This window comes from Xiphias gladius, chromosome 23 (assembly GCF_016859285.1).
Source record: "Xiphias gladius isolate SHS-SW01 ecotype Sanya breed wild chromosome 23, ASM1685928v1, whole genome shotgun sequence".
Lineage (NCBI taxonomy): Eukaryota > Metazoa > Chordata > Actinopteri > Istiophoriformes > Xiphiidae > Xiphias > Xiphias gladius.
The window spans coordinates 14,660,151-14,681,639 of record NC_053422.1 but is presented as its reverse complement, the minus strand read 5'-3'; the positions used below and the strand labels follow the sequence as shown (position 1 = coordinate 14,681,639).

Below are 21,489 nucleotides of genomic sequence, written 5' to 3'. Positions count from 1 at the left end.
GTAACATGAGATTCATGTGTATCTGTCATATAATATTTTTAAAGTTTCTTCAGCCCTTCACGTCAACAATGGAAAATCATTGTGATCTGTCCAGGGAGCAATCTGGCCAGCGGCTAAGTCTAAGAAACTTCTTTCATTTTAAATGTAGCCGCCACACTTTTTTAACTTTGTCCATTGCATGTTTGAAAGACTTTCATAACACTAAAGGTGGCAGAATTTTTGTCTGATCCACAGGGGAACTTGTTATCTATCAGCTGAAGATGAGAGTTGCGCATGAAATTAGTCGGGCTCTTACTAAAGCAACAACAGTACGTGCGTCACACTGCTGTACTCTTCGTAGTGCAAGAGTGGGGTTTTTCAGTGGTTGGATTCTCATAGTAGGAGTCTTCCTCCTCGCCACTCGCGCTGTAGATGTTTTCCCTCCGGGAATTCAAAACTCGCCGAAGCTCACTGTCCAACTGAACTAGTTTAGACAAAAACACACAAATGTCACTCATTTACACTTAACTCGGTCATAGATACACCTTAATTCAAACCTAGAGGAGCTCTGATAAATACTCATGTTAAAACAAATACTCAAACTCGTTCTCACCTATCTTTTAGGTTGTGATCATCAGGCTCCTCTGCGGTTTGCGACCGCGGCATGGGTGCCACTTCCGCCTTGGGTACCGTTTTAGGCGTAGGTGAGGTGATGCTGATGCACTTCGGAGCGGGTGACACCTCTGTCAAATGCACACACAAACCCTGCTAGGAGCTGTGCTCTTGCACTTGTACCTGTCAGTAAAACTGAGACTGTTTCTAAAAGCAGCGTTCTACTCACCGATCCGAGTGTCGTAGGGCTGAGATGCCACGTAGGGATGAAGACGGTAGTCTGTCCTATCAAGGAAGTATTTAAGTACATCATTCAAAGAGAAGACTGTCACCTGCAGAGAGGAAAGTAAAGGAAGTGAAGCAAAAGGAGGCCAGTTTGAAGATTTTTATGACAGTTCCATGGCTGAATTTAGATCATTTCCTGTACTGCGCTCTCTGTATAATGTAGACTGTGAACTAAATTAAATCTGTAGAATCCCACTATTCCAACAAACAAAAAGACACAATGCAACATAAGACAACATATTACAATAAATCAGTTAACAGGTAACAGCAAACAGAACAGAAAAAGGACACATCTTAGCACCTAGAGGTAGCTAATACAAATAAGATTAGAAAGGAGGGGCACAAAGTTTGAATAAAATACCACACAAATACAACATAACCGGGGTAGCACATTTTAATCATAAAAATAGTGGGAATATTTACTTCCTGTTGTTTTACTTTCTTTATATATTGTGCATTGAAATAATGACACCACACTTAGAGATTCAAAAGAGGCAATGTCTGTCATTAATTTGAGCCACTCAGCAAAACCAGGCTTTGTCTGACTCTTGCAGTGGTGGAGAACAATCATTAGAGGGCCAATAAGCCTGTCCATGCAAGTCCACACTCTTGTTTTGGGTATATATGGTGGCAGGAGAGGCCCGTCACTTTCCCAACTTGAGGCACTGATGCCATTGAAAATATACTGCGTCGATATATATCCTACGCAGGTTCAACAGGATTGAGTACATTTTTGAGTCATTCACTGGTCATCTGCCGGTAAGACAAATACACAGGCCCCTTTAACACCATGCAGGGTGGAAGTTCTAAGTGTAATACCCACTTGAAATCAAGAAGGAGCCCGATCAACAGTCTGCTTTGCAGGACAGAAATCATTTGTTGGCCAGTTTTTTTTTTTTAAATTTCCCTTAGATTAATTTCTTTCACCGAATGCCACATTTGCCTGATGTCCACGTTAGTTAAAAGTTGTACTAAGTTGTGAGCTGTGGGACTTACTATTCAATCACAAACCCTGAGTTTGTGGAGGTCACTCTGTAGTTCTTCACGACAGGCCCACTGAAACACAAGGAGAATTATTAACCTACTGGTGACTTTGCCTCTGATAATTTGAGTGAACAACAGTTACTAATCCGTATGATGATCCCTTTTTCAGCTGTAGCATCTCATGGTTACTGATCGTGATGATAATTACATCACACTGAAATGCAAATTATCCATATGCTGACGAGACACTGTTGATTCTACAGTAACACTTGTTAAATTTGGGTGAAGAAAAAACATTTGTCATCCAAACTTATCACCTTTTTACTTTTGTCTGCACGTCTGTCTACGTCTGTCTTTCAAATTTTGAAATCGATTCCTGTCCTGGTTAATTAAATTCTATTGGACCCTTCTCTTCCTGTGCTTGTATGTTTTCAATGGCTCACAAGAGCAAAATATATGTATTGAAGCACTGATTTAAAAGAGAAACTCCAAAACCAAAGATTCATATTTATGAAAAAGAGCAAGTTAAATATAAACTCATGCATTAGCCTGTAATCAGTGGTACATTTCAGAAGCTGAGATGGATCCTCAGACCTGGGCGTCAGTTTTCTGAGGGTCAGGGCGTAGTAGTTGGCCAGGGTGGACGGGCGGAGGATGATGCTTCCATACTCTAGGTTTGCCTCCAGCATCCTCTCGGCCTCCTGCCGAGTCACATCGAAGAAACACCTGCAGAAAGAGGGGAAAAAAAAACACTTCCTCATTGTCTGCAGGGGTAAAAAAGGTGCGGGTATGTCTTTTCAGATGGCAAAGGAAAAGGCACAGACATGTTCATCTGTGTTTTCGAAAATGCTTGAAACCCCCGTCCATGATAACCATTTAGTTGTATTTCTCGTGTTCTGTTTTGTCTTAAAACCCAGAAAACCTGCAAGTGGGGATGTCCGGACTGTTTCTGTATTTGTCAGAGAGCGGCGACGAGGGACAGAACATTTTCTGGAGACTTTCTAACTTACAAAGGCATGTTGGGGTTGTGGTGGTCCTGCTTGTCTTTGGCTGGTGGAGGGGAGGGGGAGGACGAGGCCGAGAGTAGGAAGGTTGGTCGGGGCGGGAGAGTAAAATATCAGACTGCGTCTTCCTCCGCTGCCCTCACAGATTAAACAGAATTCATTACAGTCATAAAACCTTTACCAAACATATTCTTACCATACTGAAATTTCACACCATTTATCCCCTGCTTGTCGGATTTTATTCCCAATTATTTTTACTCCCGCTCCACTTGTACATTTTGATTCTTTCTCTTCTTTGTCCTCACCCTCTCTTCGGTGTGTTTCTTCAGCAGCTGTCCAGAGTAGTACAGAGGCAGAGCTGTGATTGTCACCCTCCTCTTGTGGACGACTCTGGGGTGCACGGACATTGTACAGCCTTCCGTCTGAGCTCCTCTGGCCTGGTTTGGTTCAGTTCTCAGTTCACTACACTTCCACTTGAGTTCAAGAAAGTTTTTTTCCTTGTTGTTTCCTAGTGCAGCTCTCAGAGCACTGATGAATTCACACTGAGTCAGTATATCTGAGATGATTACTCTTATCTATAAACCTACACTGATAAGCCCCCCCCCCATTTTCATTCAGTCCTAATGGTGCTTTGACTCTGAGAATGAGGAAATTCTGCAGTGAAATTCTAAAGAAGGAAGTAGTTGGGTATAAAACATTCCAAATAAAAATCCACTTTTTCACTTTGAACCTGAGCATAACTCAAGAAAGACGGCTTTACACCACACACTCAGAGCCAATGAACCATGCAGGCACATGTTTGCACACACACACACACACACACACACACGAATGCACTAGAACAGTTAATCTTCCTAAGTCAACATTCGGTCATAGTTTATACTTTTTAATGGATTAATGTTAGATTATTAGAGTGAAAACATTTCAGAGTCTTGTACAGACACATTCTTTCCCCATACTGGTCCAGCTAGAAGCTGTGAGTTCAGTAGCTGGGTAAATGCGGATCAAATTTATTATAATATCAAAGGCAACTGTAAATTGACTTCATTAACAGATCTACAAGTAAAATGATGAACAACTCTCTTGCTCGAAATGTCAGCCTTGCACCGCTACTAAAAATGTATTAATGACAGCATTTAATGATGCTATCGTAAATATTAAAAAAAAACAAAAAAAACACTCATGCATCAATAAAGTCTGTAATATAGCAGACAAGAAGCTGTGCCATTAAAATACAGCAATTGTTAAATTTGTCTATATTGTATTTTGGGTGTGACTGCAGGGTCAAGACACTGTCAAATGTAGTTAAAGGAAAGAAACAAATAGTTTAGTGAAATAAATAGATATATTGAGAATATATACAGGTACCGTATGCAAAAATCTTACAGTAAATGGAGTATACAGTATAAAGCCTGTAAATAAAGATAGAGTATATACAGTATAAAACCTATAAATACAAAGCCTTCATAAATATTTTAACATTCATTATTGTAAACTCACAGTCTAAAAAGATACAGCACAAATATCTTTATAAAACGACGGTAAACACGTGATTAGATCACTAGTTAATATTTTCCTATGTGACACCGTGTAACTTTTTGCTGGATAGCAGCCAGTGTGACCGGGCAACTCTAGGATAAAGCTAAATGCTAAAATGTAACGTAATAGTAGCAGTATAGTGGTATGCAAATTAACTCGGGGAACTCAGTCACGCAACAATGTTTATCTGAAGTTTGTTGAGGATAGATAACACCAGGCCGTGGAACTTCATTTATATAGCACCTCTCAAAGCACAGCTACAAAGTCCTTTACAAGACAGAATGAAAATCCAGGACAACCAATAGAAAACCATTTTCACACTTTTCACACAATTTTCAACAGTTTAAAGATTATACAACATTGGGGAGGGAAAAAGAAATAAGGACAAAAATGGTAAAATAGAGCACTCTACAAATTAATTAAAACAATCAATAAAATAAGAATCAGGAGAATGACTTTGTATAATAATAGGTTTTATGAAGTGACTTAAAGTTGAAAGAGAAGTCAGAGCCCGAGGTCTTGATTAAAGTCTACTGACACTAAAATGCGCAGCATCACATAAGTAATGTAGCAGTAGCAGGACAAGGGACAGAAGAGATGACAGACAGCGACACAGTTAGGTCGTTTGAGATGAACCACAGCAGCCCCTTGGTCAACCACCCAACAACCGCAATGCTTTGGACGGAGGAATGACATCAGCTTCCCAGAAGGGAACATGTCACTCTTTTTGTTTTGTTTCAGGAAGTCGTGAATGTTTTCACAGAGTGTTTGAGTTAATGTGTGCTCAAACGGACTTGTGCATCGTTCTCCTTCTTACCAACGGTTTTTCTATTTTAGCAGGAATAGACGAAAACACTCATGAGCATCTTTGTGGTCAAATATTATAACACTCGGCTGGATCTCGCTGTTTGAGGCATATATCGCAAGACAAAGTTAACAGTAAATTATTTGCAATCCATGTTAGGAGCCAACAAACAATCCAGAGAAAACATTAAGGTCACAGAGGAAGATCATAATATTTTATATTACTGATTAAATTATCCAATTTATTCAACTTCAGAAATAAATAAGTATGAAATATAAACACATGCTATACATTAAGCATTATATCTATATGTTCTTTCTCTTGTAATTGTCATAATTTAAAATGGAGGGAAAAAAGAGGAGATATTAGTTTCCCAACTTTATTTCCACTGTTTCCAAAGCTTTTAATATTTGACTGGTATTAATCGACACAACATATCAGCCTGTTTCTCTGCCATCCATCTGAGGATCCACATCCAGGCAGTGGGTCATTGGGCGAGACGTGGACAGGTCACTGGTCTTTCACAGGACACCTAGCCTTGCTCATTCAAACCTAACCTGCATGTCTTTGGACTGCACCTGGAGGAAACCACACAGAAAGGCCCCTGGCCGAGCTCGGCTTCAAAAACCCAGAACCTCCTTGCTGTGAGGCGACAGTGCTAACCACTGCACCATAGGAAACATTTGCTCAGTAATTAAATAGGATGCTGAAAGCTGGTCTGTCTGCATTCCACACTGTGCATATTTCCACATTATTTATCTTCAGTAGCCAATATCTGCGGGAGGCTGCGCTGCACGGCGTGCGGCAGAAATCCGGGTTACGATACAAGAAATCACGTGAGATTGACAACGCAAGCAACTGAGTTAAACATTCTGTCACTACACTAAATGTTACTTTCAGATTCATTCACTTTTTATGGAATCAATAGATCCGGCTCATGTTAATACACAGAACACAGCTGGAGATCTTTGCTCAGGTCCCTGTTGGTTTTGGTGTCTAGGCCAAAAATAAGAGCTCTCTTTTGGCTGTCTAGCTTTGCGCTTGTGTCAATATCCTCCTAGCAACGACAGCTGGTCCTATCATGTCCGCCGGAGAATTGACTGCACAAAACTAAAGCCAGAAAACAACGGATTTACTGGGATGCTGCTGGAGGGTAAGCAGCCAGTTCACCGTCGCCGTTCATCAAAGTGAATCAGAGCCAGCTATCTTGTCTCAACGAGTCGGAGCTTGGAAGTAACAGCTCTGTTTCTGGTATTTTTGCCAAAGGAGCACTGAGTCATCTTGCAAAGAAAACTACTGATATAACTACTGATGCAGTCTTCTGCTTGTTAACTAGTGGGGTTCAGACAATGCTCTGCTTACGGTAAGGGGGACGAATACACGCACACAAGACAAAAAAACGCCACTTACATCACTGAGCTGTGGTTTCATATAATGTACCCAACACTTTGACCCTGAGATCACCGTGTTAAAACCAGGAGCGTTTGTTTTTTCATAGCAAACAGTTTGACTCTATTCATTCCCAACAGCCTCCGACACAAGTAGTTTGAGATGCACAGATGTGAGATGGAAGATTCGTGTGTGGGTGTGTGCTTGTATATACATATACATAGTAAAAGCATACGCCACCACGTGTTCTCTCCATGCCTCCTGCAGACTGATGCCCACTTGCTGGCCACAGATTTCTCTCTCAGCTGTGTTGTCTGACCCTGCCGCTCCTCTGGCAGCGCCCATCTTCTCCGTTAATCTCTCTTCCTAGAGGGGGGCCCAGGGAGACGCACACTAAGGAGAAAAAACCGCAACTGTTCTCCATCACGGGGCCCCTAATGATGCTCCACCTCAACCACTGACTGGGGGGAAAATGGCCACAGGACTGACACGGGATGGGGGATAATATGTTGGACTGATGAAGCTCCATTAAGCCTCTGAAATAACAGTGTATGTTTTGAGCCCTAATTATGTAAATAAAAAGATTTATGTAAATAAATGAGTCATGTCATTTCAGCTTTATTTTGAACATACTTGCAAATTGTGATGAAGATTTCTATCTTGATGTCATTGTTTTGTAACACATAAAATTTCAGTCAATCCAGCTGTAAAATCAGGGTTTCTATTGGCACAAAAATGGATGATATTCTTTCTTCTTGGATATTTTACAGCCCCCTTCTGCTGTAATGACATGGGGACCCTAAACAAGAGAGAAACGCCTTTGAGAAAACACATCAAAGCTGAACTCATACCAGACATAATCATGATCATGATCATATTTTGATGCAGACTGACCTATCAGGTTTGGATTACGATTAGCTGGCAGGCCGGGGTAAAAGGTCAGGCTGGAGACGGAGGTCGGGCAGCACTCAGACCGTCCCCAGGCGTCATTACAGGAACATGGCTGGTCGTGGTACACGCTGCAGGAGACGTCCCTGCCTAGAAAAAACAAAACAGCTCCAGGCCACGTTCACTTTTATTTTCCTTCTTACCTAAATCCCCCGACTGTGATCCTCACTTGTTCTAATTAGAAGAATGACAAAACACGTGCATGTGTGTGCTCCCAAGTGTAACTGTGTGTATTTATCTATTTGATCTCTTATTTTAATGGCGTCAGTGATGGAGGAGTGGAGGTGTAAGCAGGCCTGTAATGAGAGGCAAAGGTGAGGGGGAGGCAGGGAGGAGCAGAGAGCCTGCTGGCTGGGAGGACAGAAGCCTGGGGCGGTGAGGTGGATTTCCTGCTGCGGAGGTTGTTTCATTCAGACTAATATTAACACAAGACCACCGGCTTTACTCATCGGTCTGCTGTGTGGTCTGGTACCAAAGAAAACCCACTGTAATCTCTTTGTCTGCTCCGAAAGTACATCCATCTTCATGAGATGTTTGATCCTGTGTGGGATCTTACATTTTGTTATTAAGACACAGGAAAAAGAAGTTGCCGTTGGATAAGGGCATTTCTTTTTCACAATCTGAAACAACTTGTTCGCTTCAGCGTCATTTTCTTGATATGAGTCGGATTATTTTCTTCTGCCTCAAGATATTAATTTCTAGAAAATTTCTGAAAACAATGGAACAGAAAGACATTGGTGTTGAGTCGCTGACTGTCCCCATAGGTTTTCTGAAATAAAGAAAAATCAAACAGGCTTGTGTGACTAAATATAAAACTTAATTACTTTTTTAAATGAAGTAAGAAACATCAAGTTACTGTGAAGTGTCTTAAAGTACATTTCCTTTGGTCCCAGATGCCCACTCCAAGAATACTTTGTGTATCAACGTGCAACATACTGATTTAATTTACTAATCTGAGCTAGTAATGCATTCGCACAGTAAAGAGACAGAATTATTTCTAATAAAATCAGTATGTTGAACAAATTTTGATTTCTTTAGTGTGATGCTGAAGTATACACAATAAGCAAAAAAGGGAGGAGCTGCTAGTAGAAAATTAAAAAAAAACAAAAACAAATTATGGACAATGTAAAAACTGTTCGGGAAATAAAGTAAAATAAAGGAATAAATTATTACATCTGATAGAGCGTTTTGATCTCCCTTTTGCTAGGTTTTCAGACTTTGTGAGTGGCAGTAGCAGTGAAGTCACAGTTACACTAACATCCATTAGTGTCTTGTACCATTCCCTATAAGTACGTAACAATAAAGTACATTCATTTCCTGTATCCCAAATGCCAAAACCGTACACTATGAAGAAACGTATGCATGCGCACAGAACTCGTGACTGTATTCAAGCTGATGGAAAGGCCGACGCGTCAAAATGTCTACCATGGAAACAAACGAACAGAATCAGATGCACTCATATACATGCACTTTCACAACATGCACACACACACCGATCCCTCTCCCAGATTGTAGTACCTTCTTTGTGTTTACTGCTGCATTTTCTGATTCCCAGGATGCCACTGATGGAATAAGTGGACTCAGACGAATGGGCCGTTCCCACGGCAAGAGGTGATGCTGATGACACTGCAGTGGCAGAGGTCAGCGTCAGGAAATGTTAGAGAGAGGCAGATAGATATACCAAGAGACAGGAGAAGGGGCGGAAAAGCTTACCAACGACACAAGACTCAGACTGGACTCTGCTTCGGATGATCCTGTAATGACACAGGGAACTCACTCAACTCTCATTTTAACGATCTGTGTTTTCGGGCACACACATACACGTGAGATCCTCTATACCTGTTGATGGAGCTGATGCTGGGCACGCTGTCATGGTCACACACTCGCTCCAGCATCAGCCTGTCTCTGATCTCCCAGGCGAACATGGTTGGGTTGGTGTGTTTCAGATGCAGGATCATTTGCACAACTCTAGGAGTGGCCACTTTGGGCTTAGAGCCTCCAATCACTCCTGGTCTGATGCTCCCTGTCTCATTGTACCTGAATGAGCAATGTTGATATCTGTCAGGAGAGGTTAACATCTTACCTCAGAAATATACAAGTATACAGAGCTCCACTGCACATTCAAAGAAAACCATTTCATCATGAGATTATTTTTTATGCAGTCCTGGTTGAAATTATTGGCACCCCTGAATTTTAAGTACAGAATTTAGAATATTTTCAGAAATTAATGCAAACTAACCAATTTTTTACAATCAAAATATATTAGTAAAAGTCCAAGGTTACAGAATGAAAGGGAAAAAAAAACCACACAACTTGCATAGTAGTGAAATCATACAAACACAAAATTTACCCCAGACACAATTAATGGAATCCTTCACTAATATTTGGTTGCGGAGCCTTTGGCTACAATGGCAGCCTCTAAACGTTTCTTGTAGCCATCTAGAAGCTTCTCACACCTGTCTGCTGGTACGTTCTGCCACTCTTCCATTGCTATGCCTTCAAGCTCTTTTAAGTTTGCAGGAGTCCCTTTTGCAGTGGCAGATTTCAGCTCTCTCCAAAGGTTTACAATGGGATTTAGGTCATAACTAATTATTGGCCAGTTTAAAACGCTTTGGCCCGTTGTCCTGCTGAAAGTCCCAAGGCCTTCGCCTCAAACCTAGTTTTCTGACACCGGGTGACAGTAAAGCATATACACTCAACTGAGCACTTCATTATGACCACCTGGCAGCAGTGCAATACATAATATCATGCAGACGACGTTGACCGTGGCATGATTGTTGGCGTCAGAGAGGCTGGCTTCTGAAACTGCTGATCTCCTGGGATTTTCAAGCACAACAATCTCTATCGTTTACTCAGATTGGAGTGAAAAAAAAAAAAGCATCCAGTGAGCGGAAATGCCTTGCTGATGAGACAGATCAGAGGAGAATGGCCAGAAATGCTGCGGTAACTCAGATAACCTCACTTCACAACTGCGGTGGAGCAGAAAAGCATCTCAGAATGCACAACATGTCCAGCGTTGAGGTGGGTGGGCTACAGCCGTAGGAGACCACGTCGGGGTTCCACTCCTGTCAGCCGAGAACAGGAATCTGAGGCTGCAGTGGGCACAGGCTCACCAAAACTGGACAGTTGAAGACTGGGAAAATGTAGCCTGGATCCTCATGAATCTGCCTTTCTGGTCACTTTTTTTTTTTATACCATCTTCTAATAGCTACTTTCAGCAGGATAATTCACACAAAGCAAAAGTCATCTTAAACTGGTTTCATGAACACGACAATGCGTTACTTCAGAGTGCATCAGTGGCCTCCCCAGTCACCAGATCTGAGTCCAATAGAAACCCTTTGGGACGTGGTGGAACAGGAGATTGGCAGCATGAATGTGCAGCTGACAAATCTGCAGAAATGATGTGATGCAGTCAGCGCTGAGCAGAAAGGAAAGAGCACTTTCTGACATTTTGTGGAATCCATGCATATATATCAAATTATGTTGGAATTACTACACGCAGACAGTCAAATATTAGGCTATTTGAAAATAAATGTAACGCATTTAGGCCTTTTCGTGAAAGTGGGCGGTTTATAAATAGCCATATACATTTTCTAAATTATCGATAAACATGTTAAGAAATGGCTGTTTTTCACTTTTAACTCATGCGACCCTGTTTTGAGAAGTGCAAACAGACAAACAGACTAAATGAATGTACCTGGCCAGTATTTTGCTGACACAGCCGTGACTGACGCGCAGGCGGCGGGAGATCTCACAGGGGCGCACGCCCAGTTGCGCGAGCTCCACGATGCGCTGCCTCGCCGCGTGCGGTAACGGGCGCCCGTTGATGAAGACCCCGCCGAGCTGGTTCACCCCGCCGTGCCCTGAGCACCGGAGCGGATCAAAGACAAACACCGGTCAAAAGACAGGGTTGCAGTCGTCGCCGGGATTTCAGGCAGCGCTGCGCTGCGGTGCGCGTGTGGGCTGCCGGCCGCAACCCCGTTCACTCTAATCTCATAAGAAACGCCGTTACTTACTGCGCGTGACGGTGAGCGGCAGCTGTCCAAAGCCTACCTCCATCAACACACCGCTGTCTGACTCTGAGAAAAAAAAACAAAAAAACTGAACTTTAAACGCTGCTGGCGACAAAGTGTAGTTGTTTTCGAGGATGAACCATTTTCAGTCCGACATAAAAAGCGAATAAAAGAAGTTTTTTTTTTAAAGAGAGCACTGCCCAGACTCCCTCCCGTGCGGCGGACCACCGCTCAGCGGCACGAGCCTCATTTGATTGGACACTCGTGCACTGGTGCGCACGCGGCCAGTTATTCTTTTTTTGATTTTACCTGGGAGGACGCAGTGGTCAGTGCTGTAGTCTGGATTTCTGATATACAGAAGTCAGCCCCCCCCCCCAGAAAAAAAGTATTGTCCACATACTACCTGGATTCAAATCATCGGGGAGAAATAGATCACTAAATCCATTTGATTTTTTGTTGGCACTATATTTTAAATTTATATATAGTGGGTCTAAAAATGCTGGGATCAGCAGATAAAAAACCCACCATGTGTAAAATTTAAAAAAACAAACAAACTTTTGAATGTAGGCTGATACCTCAGGGTAAAGCTCATGCAGTTCCTAGAAAAAAATACAGAGGGTACGACCCCAGTGACCCAATTAGCAGCTACCCTGCTGGTAATCCATCTCATTTTTAATATATCATTTGTACAAGATTCAGCCTTTGGGACTTTGTGAAGTGTAATTCCACTTGTTCACATGGGCCTACAGTGCAGTCTTACAAATTTAAATCAGTATCAGAATTAATAATAAGAAAAAGACCGACTGCTGCCTGAGAATGAATAAAATGAAAACAACTTATTCTAGTTCTCAGTGCAGCTTTTGACACTGTTGACCACACGAGTCTCCTGGATACGCTCGACACGCTGGTTCAGCATTTCTGGGTCCCCCTCGATCGGTTCCAATTTTCACATTTCAAACGGACGCTTCACTGTTTCCATTTGCAGCTCATCCCCCGCACCTGCACGTATACAGTAAATACACTGCTAATGCTAACCGAAGATTTCCTGCTGCTGCTCGTCCACGTAAAATTCTCCCTTGACAAAACACCAGGCTGCTATTATTGTAAAGCAGCCACAGAAAAAAAAAGCAAAAGTATTTATGATCAGCGCTACTATTGTTTAGGAAGAGAAAATGTTCCGACACAACGAGACATGGATGCTTTGGACCCTTTTTGTAGGTGCATCAGTTTTAATGATGACAGTGAACAATGTTAGGAGAGGGAGCAAACAAGGTGAGGCTGTTTTATACTTTTTTGGAACGAGTTGCGCTGTGTGTGTGCAGCAGGAGCTCAGATCTCACTCAGCACACGTATCCCAGCCATATGAAAAGCCAGTAGCTATTTTATGCCTTGTATGCTCAATCCCAAACCTTCACGCAAACACCTCCATTCATGAAACAGTTCAAACTTGTCAACGAAACGTCTTGCTGGTAACTATACTGCCAGGAGTGACATTGGTTTTATCCCCCATCAGCAGAACTTAGCACCATAATGCAGCACCTTAGACCACTGCAGTAAGTGCGTTGAATGGACACAAGAGTGGGTGGGAGAGGGGCAGTACAACCAGATGAGTGCGCTGTTAAAAAGCGTCCCCGTTGGAGCTGCGGCAGTGGAGAATCGGTTCTGTGTAAGAAAAAAAAAAAGAGTGACCTGAAATACGGCGCTGTGTAGGGTGGCACGTGGAGGGGCCAGACTTTAACCACAGGTGGCCCAGGCCACCCCTGGCCACCCCTTGGCTCCGTCACTGCAGATTGTGGAAAATCCTCCCTCCAGCACAACACTTTGCTTGTCTTTTTAGCTCTTTAAATCATTACGCAGACCTCTCCATTGGACTGTTTGACAACTTATCTTCTGGACAACATTTACTGCATTGTTCTCTCTACATTTGTACTATTTTGAGTTTGGCATGCAGATCAACGGCTATCCAAACGCTATGTGAAAGTCAACAAATGATTATATCAGAATAAGTCTGGAGTTGTAAAGGTTAATAAGCAGTTATAAATGGAGGTTGGTTCAGGTGTCCTGCGGCCCTTCTCCAGAAGTGGTCAAACAGCCCACTGGAGAGGTCTCCCTAACGAATTAAAGAGCGAAAAAGCGAAACAAAGTGTCGTGCCAGAGCAGGATTTTCTGGCAACCCAAAAGTTACTCTTATTAATGGATTATAACTGATATATACAGCATTAATTTTTATTAACCATTAATAGAGTAATTAATTAGGCTACATCATATAAATCCTTTATAAACGGTGCCTTCTCAGCTGGTACCGAAACTCTTTGGTAGACTGATTTGAGGTCGTTGCTATGGGAACAACTTTTGACAGCAACTACTTATAATGTTTCTGTTATTAACATCGGTCATTTAACATTACTTCATGACTAGCACATTACAACTGATGATAAATAAAACAAACAAACAAAAAAAAAACCCAAACATTTGAACTCCGGGAACGTCACTAGCAGCCAAACTCCGTGGTTTTTTTTTATTGTTTTCTTTAACGCTGGGTTTAGTTTTGGTTGTCCAACTTTTTCCGGAAACGTCGGATAAAGTAGTTCACACGTGTAAATAAGCACGGAAGCGACAGTCCCTTCAGTTGTGTGGAGGAAAATTAGTATTGTGATTTTACGTGAAGTCGCAACAGATATATAGGGAACTACAAACAGTAAGGACCCGAAAAAGGCCTTTATAGACTTTATTTGACTTGGCTATGTTTGCTAATTTGGCTACATTAATACCATCGGCTACTACAGAGCTAATTAATGTTAGCTTAAAGCTGGTAAGACTAACGGTAACCTACGTGTGAGGATATTTTGCATGTTTATATCCAAAATAAAGAAAGAAAAAGCAGTTAATTTTATTTCTGCCCGGTTAGTAGTAGTAAATGAGTCGACAGCCACCACTGTTTGACAGCAGTGCATCGAGCCGTTGTTGTGTGGCGCTGTTCAGCCGCAGTTTGTGTCCCATTGTACTATGGACTACACCAGGGAAAACCAAGAGGATGATGATTGTGAGGAGGCTGCCTTTGTTGCGGACTCCTGTAGTTCAGATGGTGAAGGAGTGTTCGAGTTAAGTGACCAGAGGCATGGGAGCAGATGTAAACAAGCTGCACGGCTCAGCAGGGAAAGCTCTCCTCCTCTTCTCTTGGCCTTCTCCATCACCTCTGGACGGGCTCTGGAGGACAGCAGCCCCAGTCCAGCTTCCAGTACTGCCTTACAGGAGGAGCAGGAGGAGGAGGAGGAGGAGGACAGTGAGCAGCCAGTGGAGGAGTGGATGATCCTAGGAGGAGAGGAGCAAGTGGGAGACTCAAGCATCCAGCTCAACCTTGGCTACTGGAGCAGCTCTGAGGATGACTCTGGACATGAAGGTTAACATTGTGTTGCTGTCTGTCATCCTGTTTGAATACGCCTAGTGCGAGTGCAAGAAAATTATTTTTAGAGTAGTTAAATTTGCATTGTGGGTTTCTGAAATGTTTACCAGAGGGAAAAACAAGTGAAACAGAGAGAAGTTCGAGGAGCGTCCTGCTTCAAGGCCTGAAGGATCATCTTTTGCCGTGCAATGATAACAGAAATAACTATACAAAAATCAGACATGAAAACCTGTCTGTAACCTATATTTAGGCTTAGCCAGTGTATATTAGACTTAAAGTACATAGGTTACAACTGTGTGGCTTAACCTCTGAATTTGGTTGTGGGGAATGTGTGTGTTGTGTGAGAACATCACTGCAGACCCATGAGTATAGGTTCATAGATTTTACATGTAAACATGATTAAACAAGATACTGCTGCAACTGTGAAAACTAATTTGCTTGTCAGTATTTGATTGGACAAACATTCATCATATTTTGCCCTGGAGTAAGTGTAAGTTCATGAAGGACCATAACTGACGGCCGATTTCCCATGGCATGGTACATTACCAAGGGGTAGCAGTAAAAACTAATAATCAAAAATCAACCAAATAGGGGCCAGAAATTCAAGGTATATCACCACTTTCTTTTACTTAACAATATGGAAGTGGTTATGGATGAATCTTTTCTTCAATTAAAATCAGGTGGCTTTAATTAAAGGAAGGATTTTAAAATTTGTTATTCAGTTGTGGGAAAAAAGCTTTGCACTCTGGCTCTTTGAAATTATGTTACTGCTGTAGTAAAACTATGAACTCACAATAACTTCCACTTACCAAAGATGCAGGGTGATAATGAATGTTCTTACAAACCAAACAGACCACACAACTGTTGCTCTTTAGGAAACTTAAGTTGAAGTAAAGTTTTTATTAAATTCTTTTTATTCAACTATTAGAATAATCTGTTTTATATCGAGAAACAAACCTTTTTCCCAGCATAACGGATAACTCCATAATCAGTAATATTTCATAGTGAAGCAGAGTTAACAGCTCAGACAATTACTCTGTGTTGAATTAAAGAGATTTATATAAATCTGTGGGGGTGCAATTTATTTTTTAAACTTGGACAGAGACAGTTTGCTCAGCATGCACTCTGTTTTTCAGAAATGCTCTGCTTCACATTAATGAAGATACTCATACTCACACCAGGGCGCTGTCCTTCACCGCCACTTCATCTGGTCTTGCCAGCGAACAGCTCCACTGGAGCAGAGAGGTTTTAGGGTTCTCCTCACATGTAAGTGACAGTTATTTTAGGAAGGTCAAATGCTTTTCATCAAGTATCTAAGCCCCGCGCAACAGCTTTTACAAGGCAAAGTACCTGGGAAAGACGACATTTATTAGGCTCAGTAAAACTCCTGATCTGTCCTCTTTTGTAAGGGCTGGAAATGGTGGTAGAGTTCAAGAAGTATCCTCCCTGGGAGCCACTCAATTATGGCTTTCATTGTGGAGTACATTTATATCTGCATAACTTAATGATCTCCATGGTCAATCTCTTCATCACAGATCCAAATGTGAAGTCACTTAAAGATACTTGGGCTGTATCAGAGAAAGACAAGGTAACTTTTGTTTTCTATCCATTTTGAGGACTATAACAGGAGAGCTCATTTATTCAGGTAAATGTGTGTCTATTATCATCCAGGCCGCTGGCACTTTAAATATCTGTTGAGTAGTAGTCAGTATTTTTTGTACTCATTTTTTTATGATCAAAATTCAAAAATTAATATTGTACAAATACAAAAAATACATTACAGGACATTTAAAGATAAGCAATGAGTAATACAATTCTCAGTATGGATTTAGAAAACTGTGGCAAAAGAGGAAAGAAAGATGGAAAGAAACTAGTTTTTGAAATTATGGTTGGCTTTAATCTAATATTGCAGTATGAACTCGGTAGCATGAGTTTACATAATTGGATTTTTGAATGTTGATTGTCATGTCTTTGTCTTTTAATATTTCATATTATCGAATGTGGTGCTGATCAGTCTCTGTCCAGCCGCTATTTTGTGCCTGGTCGTTCTCTGACCTGTCACATCTGCAACAGGATGGGACATCTTGCCAAAAGCTGCTACTACCATAAGGTAAAGGATCAAGCACTCTCTTTCTTTTACACCCACAAAATATACTTTCACACTGTCAGTAGTGAGCATTTATTATGTTTTTGTTGCAAAAAAAAAAAAAAAGCCATTACAGGAGTTTGATACAGTTGCTGGCTTGAAAAACCTACCCACCTGCTGAGACTTCTAGCTTAATGTTGTAGTAAAACATTGTTTAGTTGTGTTATGGTGATTGTATTATTATTTTCTAAATCTAAAACTAGACAATAATTTGTAAAAATTTGATCAAAGGCTCATGTATAGGCTTAAATACCTCCGCCAAGGAGGTTATGATCACCCGTTTCTGTTTGTTGGTTTGTTGTTTATTTGTTAGCAGGATTACACAAAAACTACTGTACTGATTTGCGCTGAACTTGGTGGAGGGATGGGGCATGGGCCAGGGAAGAACCCATTAAATTTTGGGGAAGATCCGGATCATTTACAAGGAATTTGAATTTTTTCCTCTGAAGTCTGGTTTATGTTGTTGTGTTATTTCCCCGTCACTGATCTTTTAATTTTATCCCAAACTATTTTATCCTCGATTATTAAACTCCAGAAAGAATTGCAGTGATATCTCTTATGATTGAGATATCATTGCAATGATGGTTTACAGATACGTGTGATACCCTCAGTAGTATGGGCACTGGAAATATCCACAGCCGTCTGTCAGGGTCGTGTGCAATGACAGCTGTTCTGATGATGTTGGAGAGCCTTGCAAATGTGACACAATTAGTAAAACTGAATTTTGTCTTTGCCATTCTTCACACTGACAGGTCTACTGAGAGGTGGAGCATGCACAAGTATCAGTATGCAAACAGATGTGTAACATCATCTATTTATGGTGAACTATGGAAGTGGAAATGAGGCTCGTGCACTTGGGCCCACTTCCACGATTGAGATCTATAAAACAGAACCAGGCGTATACACAGCTTTATAAATCTGACAAAAAGAATGCCTCTGCATATTTCTATCTTTGTGCATACACATTCAGTTTTAGTCATGAATCTACAGAGTTTTATGCATCTGGCCCCTGGGGTCCCATTGGTCTATTCGAAGTGTCCAATTGGGGCAGAATGTTAAAACACTCATCTTTTGTTCTGTTTTGAAAATCATTCCCCATATTTTCAGCTGCCTACACATTGAATATTTCTGTGCCCTTGCCTGAAATTATGCTACCAAGTTGAAAAATAGATGATAAAACATTAACGCTTTATACTGTGATATGTAATACCTTTTCACTATGCTTCTGCTGATCTCTGCTGTAATTGACCACCGTACTCAATCTTTCCTTTCAGGCTGCCATAAACTGTGTAGAGACATCAGCATTGTTGTAATCCCATGGTCACCTTTAGAGACTGATTGGTGATATAACATCATAACACCCATCTTAAAGCCCTTTTAAAGAAACCTTTTTGTGTCTCTGTGTCTGCAGAAATGTCCCACCTGTGTCCTCTGTGGGATCCAGGGCCACATCCAGAGGGACTGTCCGAGCCGCCCCTGCCCCAGCTGTGGGCTGCTTTCACATGGCCTCAGGCCCTGTGAAAAGCCTCCAGTATGGAACCAGCACTGCCAGCGCTGTGGGATGACAGGACACCTCTCTGATGTGAGTTTGTCTGTTAGCCCCCAGATCTGGCCTCTTTGAGTGTTTGTGTTGCTGTGTTGAATGAAACTTTGAAAGCATTTGTCAGTTGTGCATTGACAGATTTTTTTTTTGGCCTCAGGCTTGTGTGGGCCCTATTTATGAAGTGTTGTTTGATCTCGGCAAACAGTTCCTCATCCTCAGTGCATTTACACGCTGCTTTTTTCTGTATTCTTGCCCAAAAGAGTAATTTTCTCCTCTGTTTCCTGGGTTTACCTCAGGCCTGCCCTGATACATGGAGGCAATACCACATGACGGTGAGTTCAAGTTTTGACTTTACAGCCCTTTCTCATCTTACCTCTTAATAAGCAGTCTTCTAAAAATTAAAAGGTTTGGCTCACTGTAGAAAGACCGCTCATTTGAGTTTTTTAGTGTTTTTGCTCAAAATTAGTGAAATGAAATCCTTTAAAGAGGCTGGCAGAGGATAGCAGAGGACCATTTTAAGCAGGTGTTTTTTATTTACGTGGTGACTAATGTCCTTTTTCCATGTTTAAAAGTGTTCTTTTGTTTGGCCTTTTTTGCAGATCCGGTTAGAGGTTCCACTCAGGCCATGGAAAGTCCACATCCACAAACATAAGAGATGCCTCGCTCATTGTTACAACTGCTCTAAGAGGGGACATTATGGCTATGTAAGTGGTGAAATTAGAAAGGAATCCTCCCCTTACTTATGCTGTCTCTGTTCTTTGCTTCTGTTATCCCTCTAAACTGTCTCATGTCTCTGTTGGACAAACGTATAAAGAGGGGAAGAGAAAGGCAGACATACTCTCTCCCCCTCCCTCTCTCTCTCTCTCTTTGGTTTGGATCGGACTTCACTATATCTGGTTTTCTTTCATAGTATTGCTTCCTCACTTTTAATTTCCTCTACTCTCTCTTCTCTCTCCCTCAATTACTTTTTTTTGTAACACGATTCTTCACCATCCCACATCCATCTTTCACTTTTTCCATTATTCCCTACCTCTGTGTCTCTGTTTCTCTGTCCGTATCAGGAGTGCACTAAGAGGAGAATGGTCAGTGGGATTTTTCCTTCTCTTCCCTATGTTTGCCACTATGACACTATGGATGACATCCTCCAATGTCGTACCAGGAGGCAGAAAAGAGCCAAAGGTGACAAAACACATATTTACTATTTATACAATGATGTAAATGTTTGCATAAAATAGTGTGTTTTATCGGTGCTCTTTATTGATGTTTATGAGGGGGATGGAGTTGAGTTTTTTCAATATAATTAAAACCAATCTAATCTTCGAAGGGTCACCTTTCACAGGTATATGATGACAAAATTGTTACACTTTAACAATACAATTACTGGACATAGCAATGAAAACACAGAAGTAATTTGAGTAAATAATAATTATTTATTATTGTGATAATTATTGTGATCCCTCTATGGTGTGTGTGACATCCAACTCTGTCCTAGTGTCTAGAGCTAACTTTGTCTGTCTACTGTTTGGTGCTGAGCAGTTGGGTTTATCAGAGCTATTTTGATAAACAGCTGCCTGCTGCGGCTGAAAAAAGGGTTGGTGAGTCTGGGGAATGTGGTGAAACAGTGAAGTTGAGGACAATGAAACCAACACAATAAGCTGAAAGATGCTTAAATGCTCTGTACAGCGCTGGGGAGCTGCAGAGTTGGTTGATAATTCTCTGTAGGTTTGTCTCAGTGAGCAGCCCCGCTCACATTAGACTCTATACAGGCTCACGCTGATTATCAAGGAATCTTGTTTATAATTGTTGTTTGTGTTTTCAGAGCTTGGAAGTGCAGGATCCATACGTCCCTCAGACCAGCAGCACTTGTTTGAACCAACAGGGGAGAGTGGTGAGGAGAATCAAGCGGTCCAGGGAAGGAGCAGGGCAAAGCAGGAGAAATTTAGCCAAGCTGGCAGGAGGAAGACGTGGCCAGAGAGGCGCAGAGAGAGACAGGAGGTGAAGAGGCTAAGGAGAAAGGCCCAAGCCAGACGAGAAGGAGTACTACTGGGGAGGTCCCGGGGTAACTCTGATGACGAAGCATGCCATGCAGACCCCTTCAAGTCCCCCCTCCATGGTCACTGGCAGTCCATACCCCCTCCACAGAAGAAGAGGAGGGATGAGGCAAGTGTCAGAAGGAATAGGAAGAGCAGAGAGGACGAGAGGTGGAAGAAGAGAAGAGGGATAAAACGTGGAGATTTATATCATCGTGGTGACACAGACATTGGCAGTGAAAACCTTCTCTCCCCAAAGCAAAGAGTACGCCACAGAAGAAGATAAATTGTGATTGTTTTTTTATTCTTTATTATTGAATAGTGAGAAATGTAACTGGACACTAAAAAAGTGATTATGTATCTCATGGTCTTTTGATTGATTGAGTTATTTATTGTTACTAGAAAAAAACCTAGAATAGCAAATACAGTTTAAGGATCGGCAACTTCAGTGTCACTGTGAATGTACCTTTGTACTTTAACCTTGTCTTGCAAGTACATATACTGCTATTAAATTGGTGGGCCAAAATTAATAAGTTTTCAACATACAGTATTCTGGATAATGTTTCACACTATGCCTGCTTTTTTGGCTAATTTGTATCCTGTTGTTGAGTGATTTGTTATCTCCCTAAATATAATGCTAGCTTTACATTAACGTGTAATTTTCTGTCAAGAAAATACTTGAAATCAGGTCAAAGGCACAGACCTTTGATTGGCCCTTTTAAAGCGTGATGTTTATATTGTAAAGACAACGACAATAAACATGCATTTCTACATAACGCCATGGATAATTTGTGTTCAAGGACAGAGGT

General features: G+C 41.5%; 3 protein-coding genes across 5 annotated transcripts; 1 reads left to right on the top strand and 2 right to left on the bottom strand.

The window, feature by feature from the left end:
• Positions 1-109: 109 nt before the first annotated feature.
• On the bottom strand, positions 110-3,347 carry LOC120785699 (signal-transducing adaptor protein 1-like). Its single transcript, XM_040120575.1, has 8 exons — positions 3,140-3,347; positions 2,871-2,968; positions 2,455-2,586; positions 1,873-1,932; positions 1,349-1,352; positions 821-923; positions 593-722; positions 110-492 (listed from the first exon to the last, which is right to left on the bottom strand). Exons 1-8 carry the CDS (start codon positions 3,269-3,271, stop codon positions 318-320), a joined length of 834 nt encoding a protein of 277 aa, XP_039976509.1. The 5' UTR covers positions 3,272-3,347; the 3' UTR covers positions 110-317.
• A 3,978-nt stretch (positions 3,348-7,325) lies between these two features.
• On the bottom strand, positions 7,326-11,604 carry LOC120785698 (paired box protein Pax-5-like). Its single transcript, XM_040120573.1, has 7 exons — positions 11,562-11,604; positions 11,243-11,408; positions 9,385-9,582; positions 9,259-9,299; positions 9,064-9,171; positions 7,492-7,635; positions 7,326-7,396 (listed from the first exon to the last, which is right to left on the bottom strand). The coding sequence occupies exons 1-7, from the start codon at positions 11,602-11,604 to the stop codon at positions 7,362-7,364; spliced, it is 735 nt and encodes a 244-aa protein (XP_039976507.1). The 3' UTR covers positions 7,326-7,361.
• A 2,528-nt stretch (positions 11,605-14,132) lies between these two features.
• LOC120785667 (zinc finger CCHC domain-containing protein 7-like) lies at positions 14,133-21,438 on the top strand. 3 transcript variants are annotated; one of them, XM_040120540.1, is made up of 8 exons: positions 14,133-14,958; positions 16,497-16,549; positions 16,976-17,071; positions 18,519-18,689; positions 18,947-18,982; positions 19,250-19,354; positions 19,712-19,829; positions 20,470-21,438. In XM_040120540.1, the coding sequence occupies exons 1-8, from the start codon at positions 14,565-14,567 to the stop codon at positions 20,964-20,966; spliced, it is 1,470 nt and encodes a 489-aa protein (XP_039976474.1). In that variant the 5' UTR covers positions 14,133-14,564; the 3' UTR covers positions 20,967-21,438. The 3 variants fall into 3 exon arrangements, with proteins under 3 accessions (XP_039976474.1, XP_039976473.1, XP_039976475.1); XM_040120539.1 differs by having other exon boundaries at positions 18,911-18,982; XM_040120541.1 differs by having other exon boundaries at positions 14,871-14,958; positions 16,098-16,549; positions 18,911-18,982.
• Positions 21,439-21,489: the final 51 nt, after the last annotated feature.

Bases quoted from the DNA above. Each gene is read 5' to 3' on its own strand.
- LOC120785699 (XM_040120575.1), bottom strand. From the start codon at position 3,271: ATGTCCGTGCACCCCAGAGTCGTCCACAAGAGGAGGGTGACAATCACA. The intron at 2,969-3,139 runs GTACAAGTGGAG...TGATATTTTACT, and splicing joins AGAAGAGAAAGAATCAAAAT to CTCCCGCCCCGACCAACCTT. The intron at 2,587-2,870 runs GTAAGTTAGAAA...CTCTTTCTGCAG, and splicing joins CACAACCCCAACATGCCTTT to GTGTTTCTTCGATGTGACTC.
- LOC120785698 (XM_040120573.1), bottom strand. From the start codon at position 11,604: ATGGAGGTAGGCTTTGGACAGCTGCCGCTCACCGTCACGCGCA. The intron at 9,300-9,384 runs GTATAGAGGATC...GTGTCATTACAG, and splicing joins AGCATCAGCTCCATCAACAG to GATCATCCGAAGCAGAGTCC. The intron at 7,636-9,063 runs GTACTACAATCT...TGTTTTTTCTAG, and splicing joins CAGCAGTAAACACAAAGAAG to GCAGGGACGTCTCCTGCAGC.
- LOC120785667 (XM_040120539.1), top strand. From the start codon at position 14,565: ATGGACTACACCAGGGAAAACCAAGAGGATGATGATTGTGAGGAGGCT. The intron at 16,550-16,975 runs GTAACTTTTGTT...GGTGCTGATCAG, and splicing joins CTGTATCAGAGAAAGACAAG to TCTCTGTCCAGCCGCTATTT. The intron at 18,690-18,910 runs GTGAGTTTGTCT...CTTGCCCAAAAG, and splicing joins TGACAGGACACCTCTCTGAT to AGTAATTTTCTCCTCTGTTT.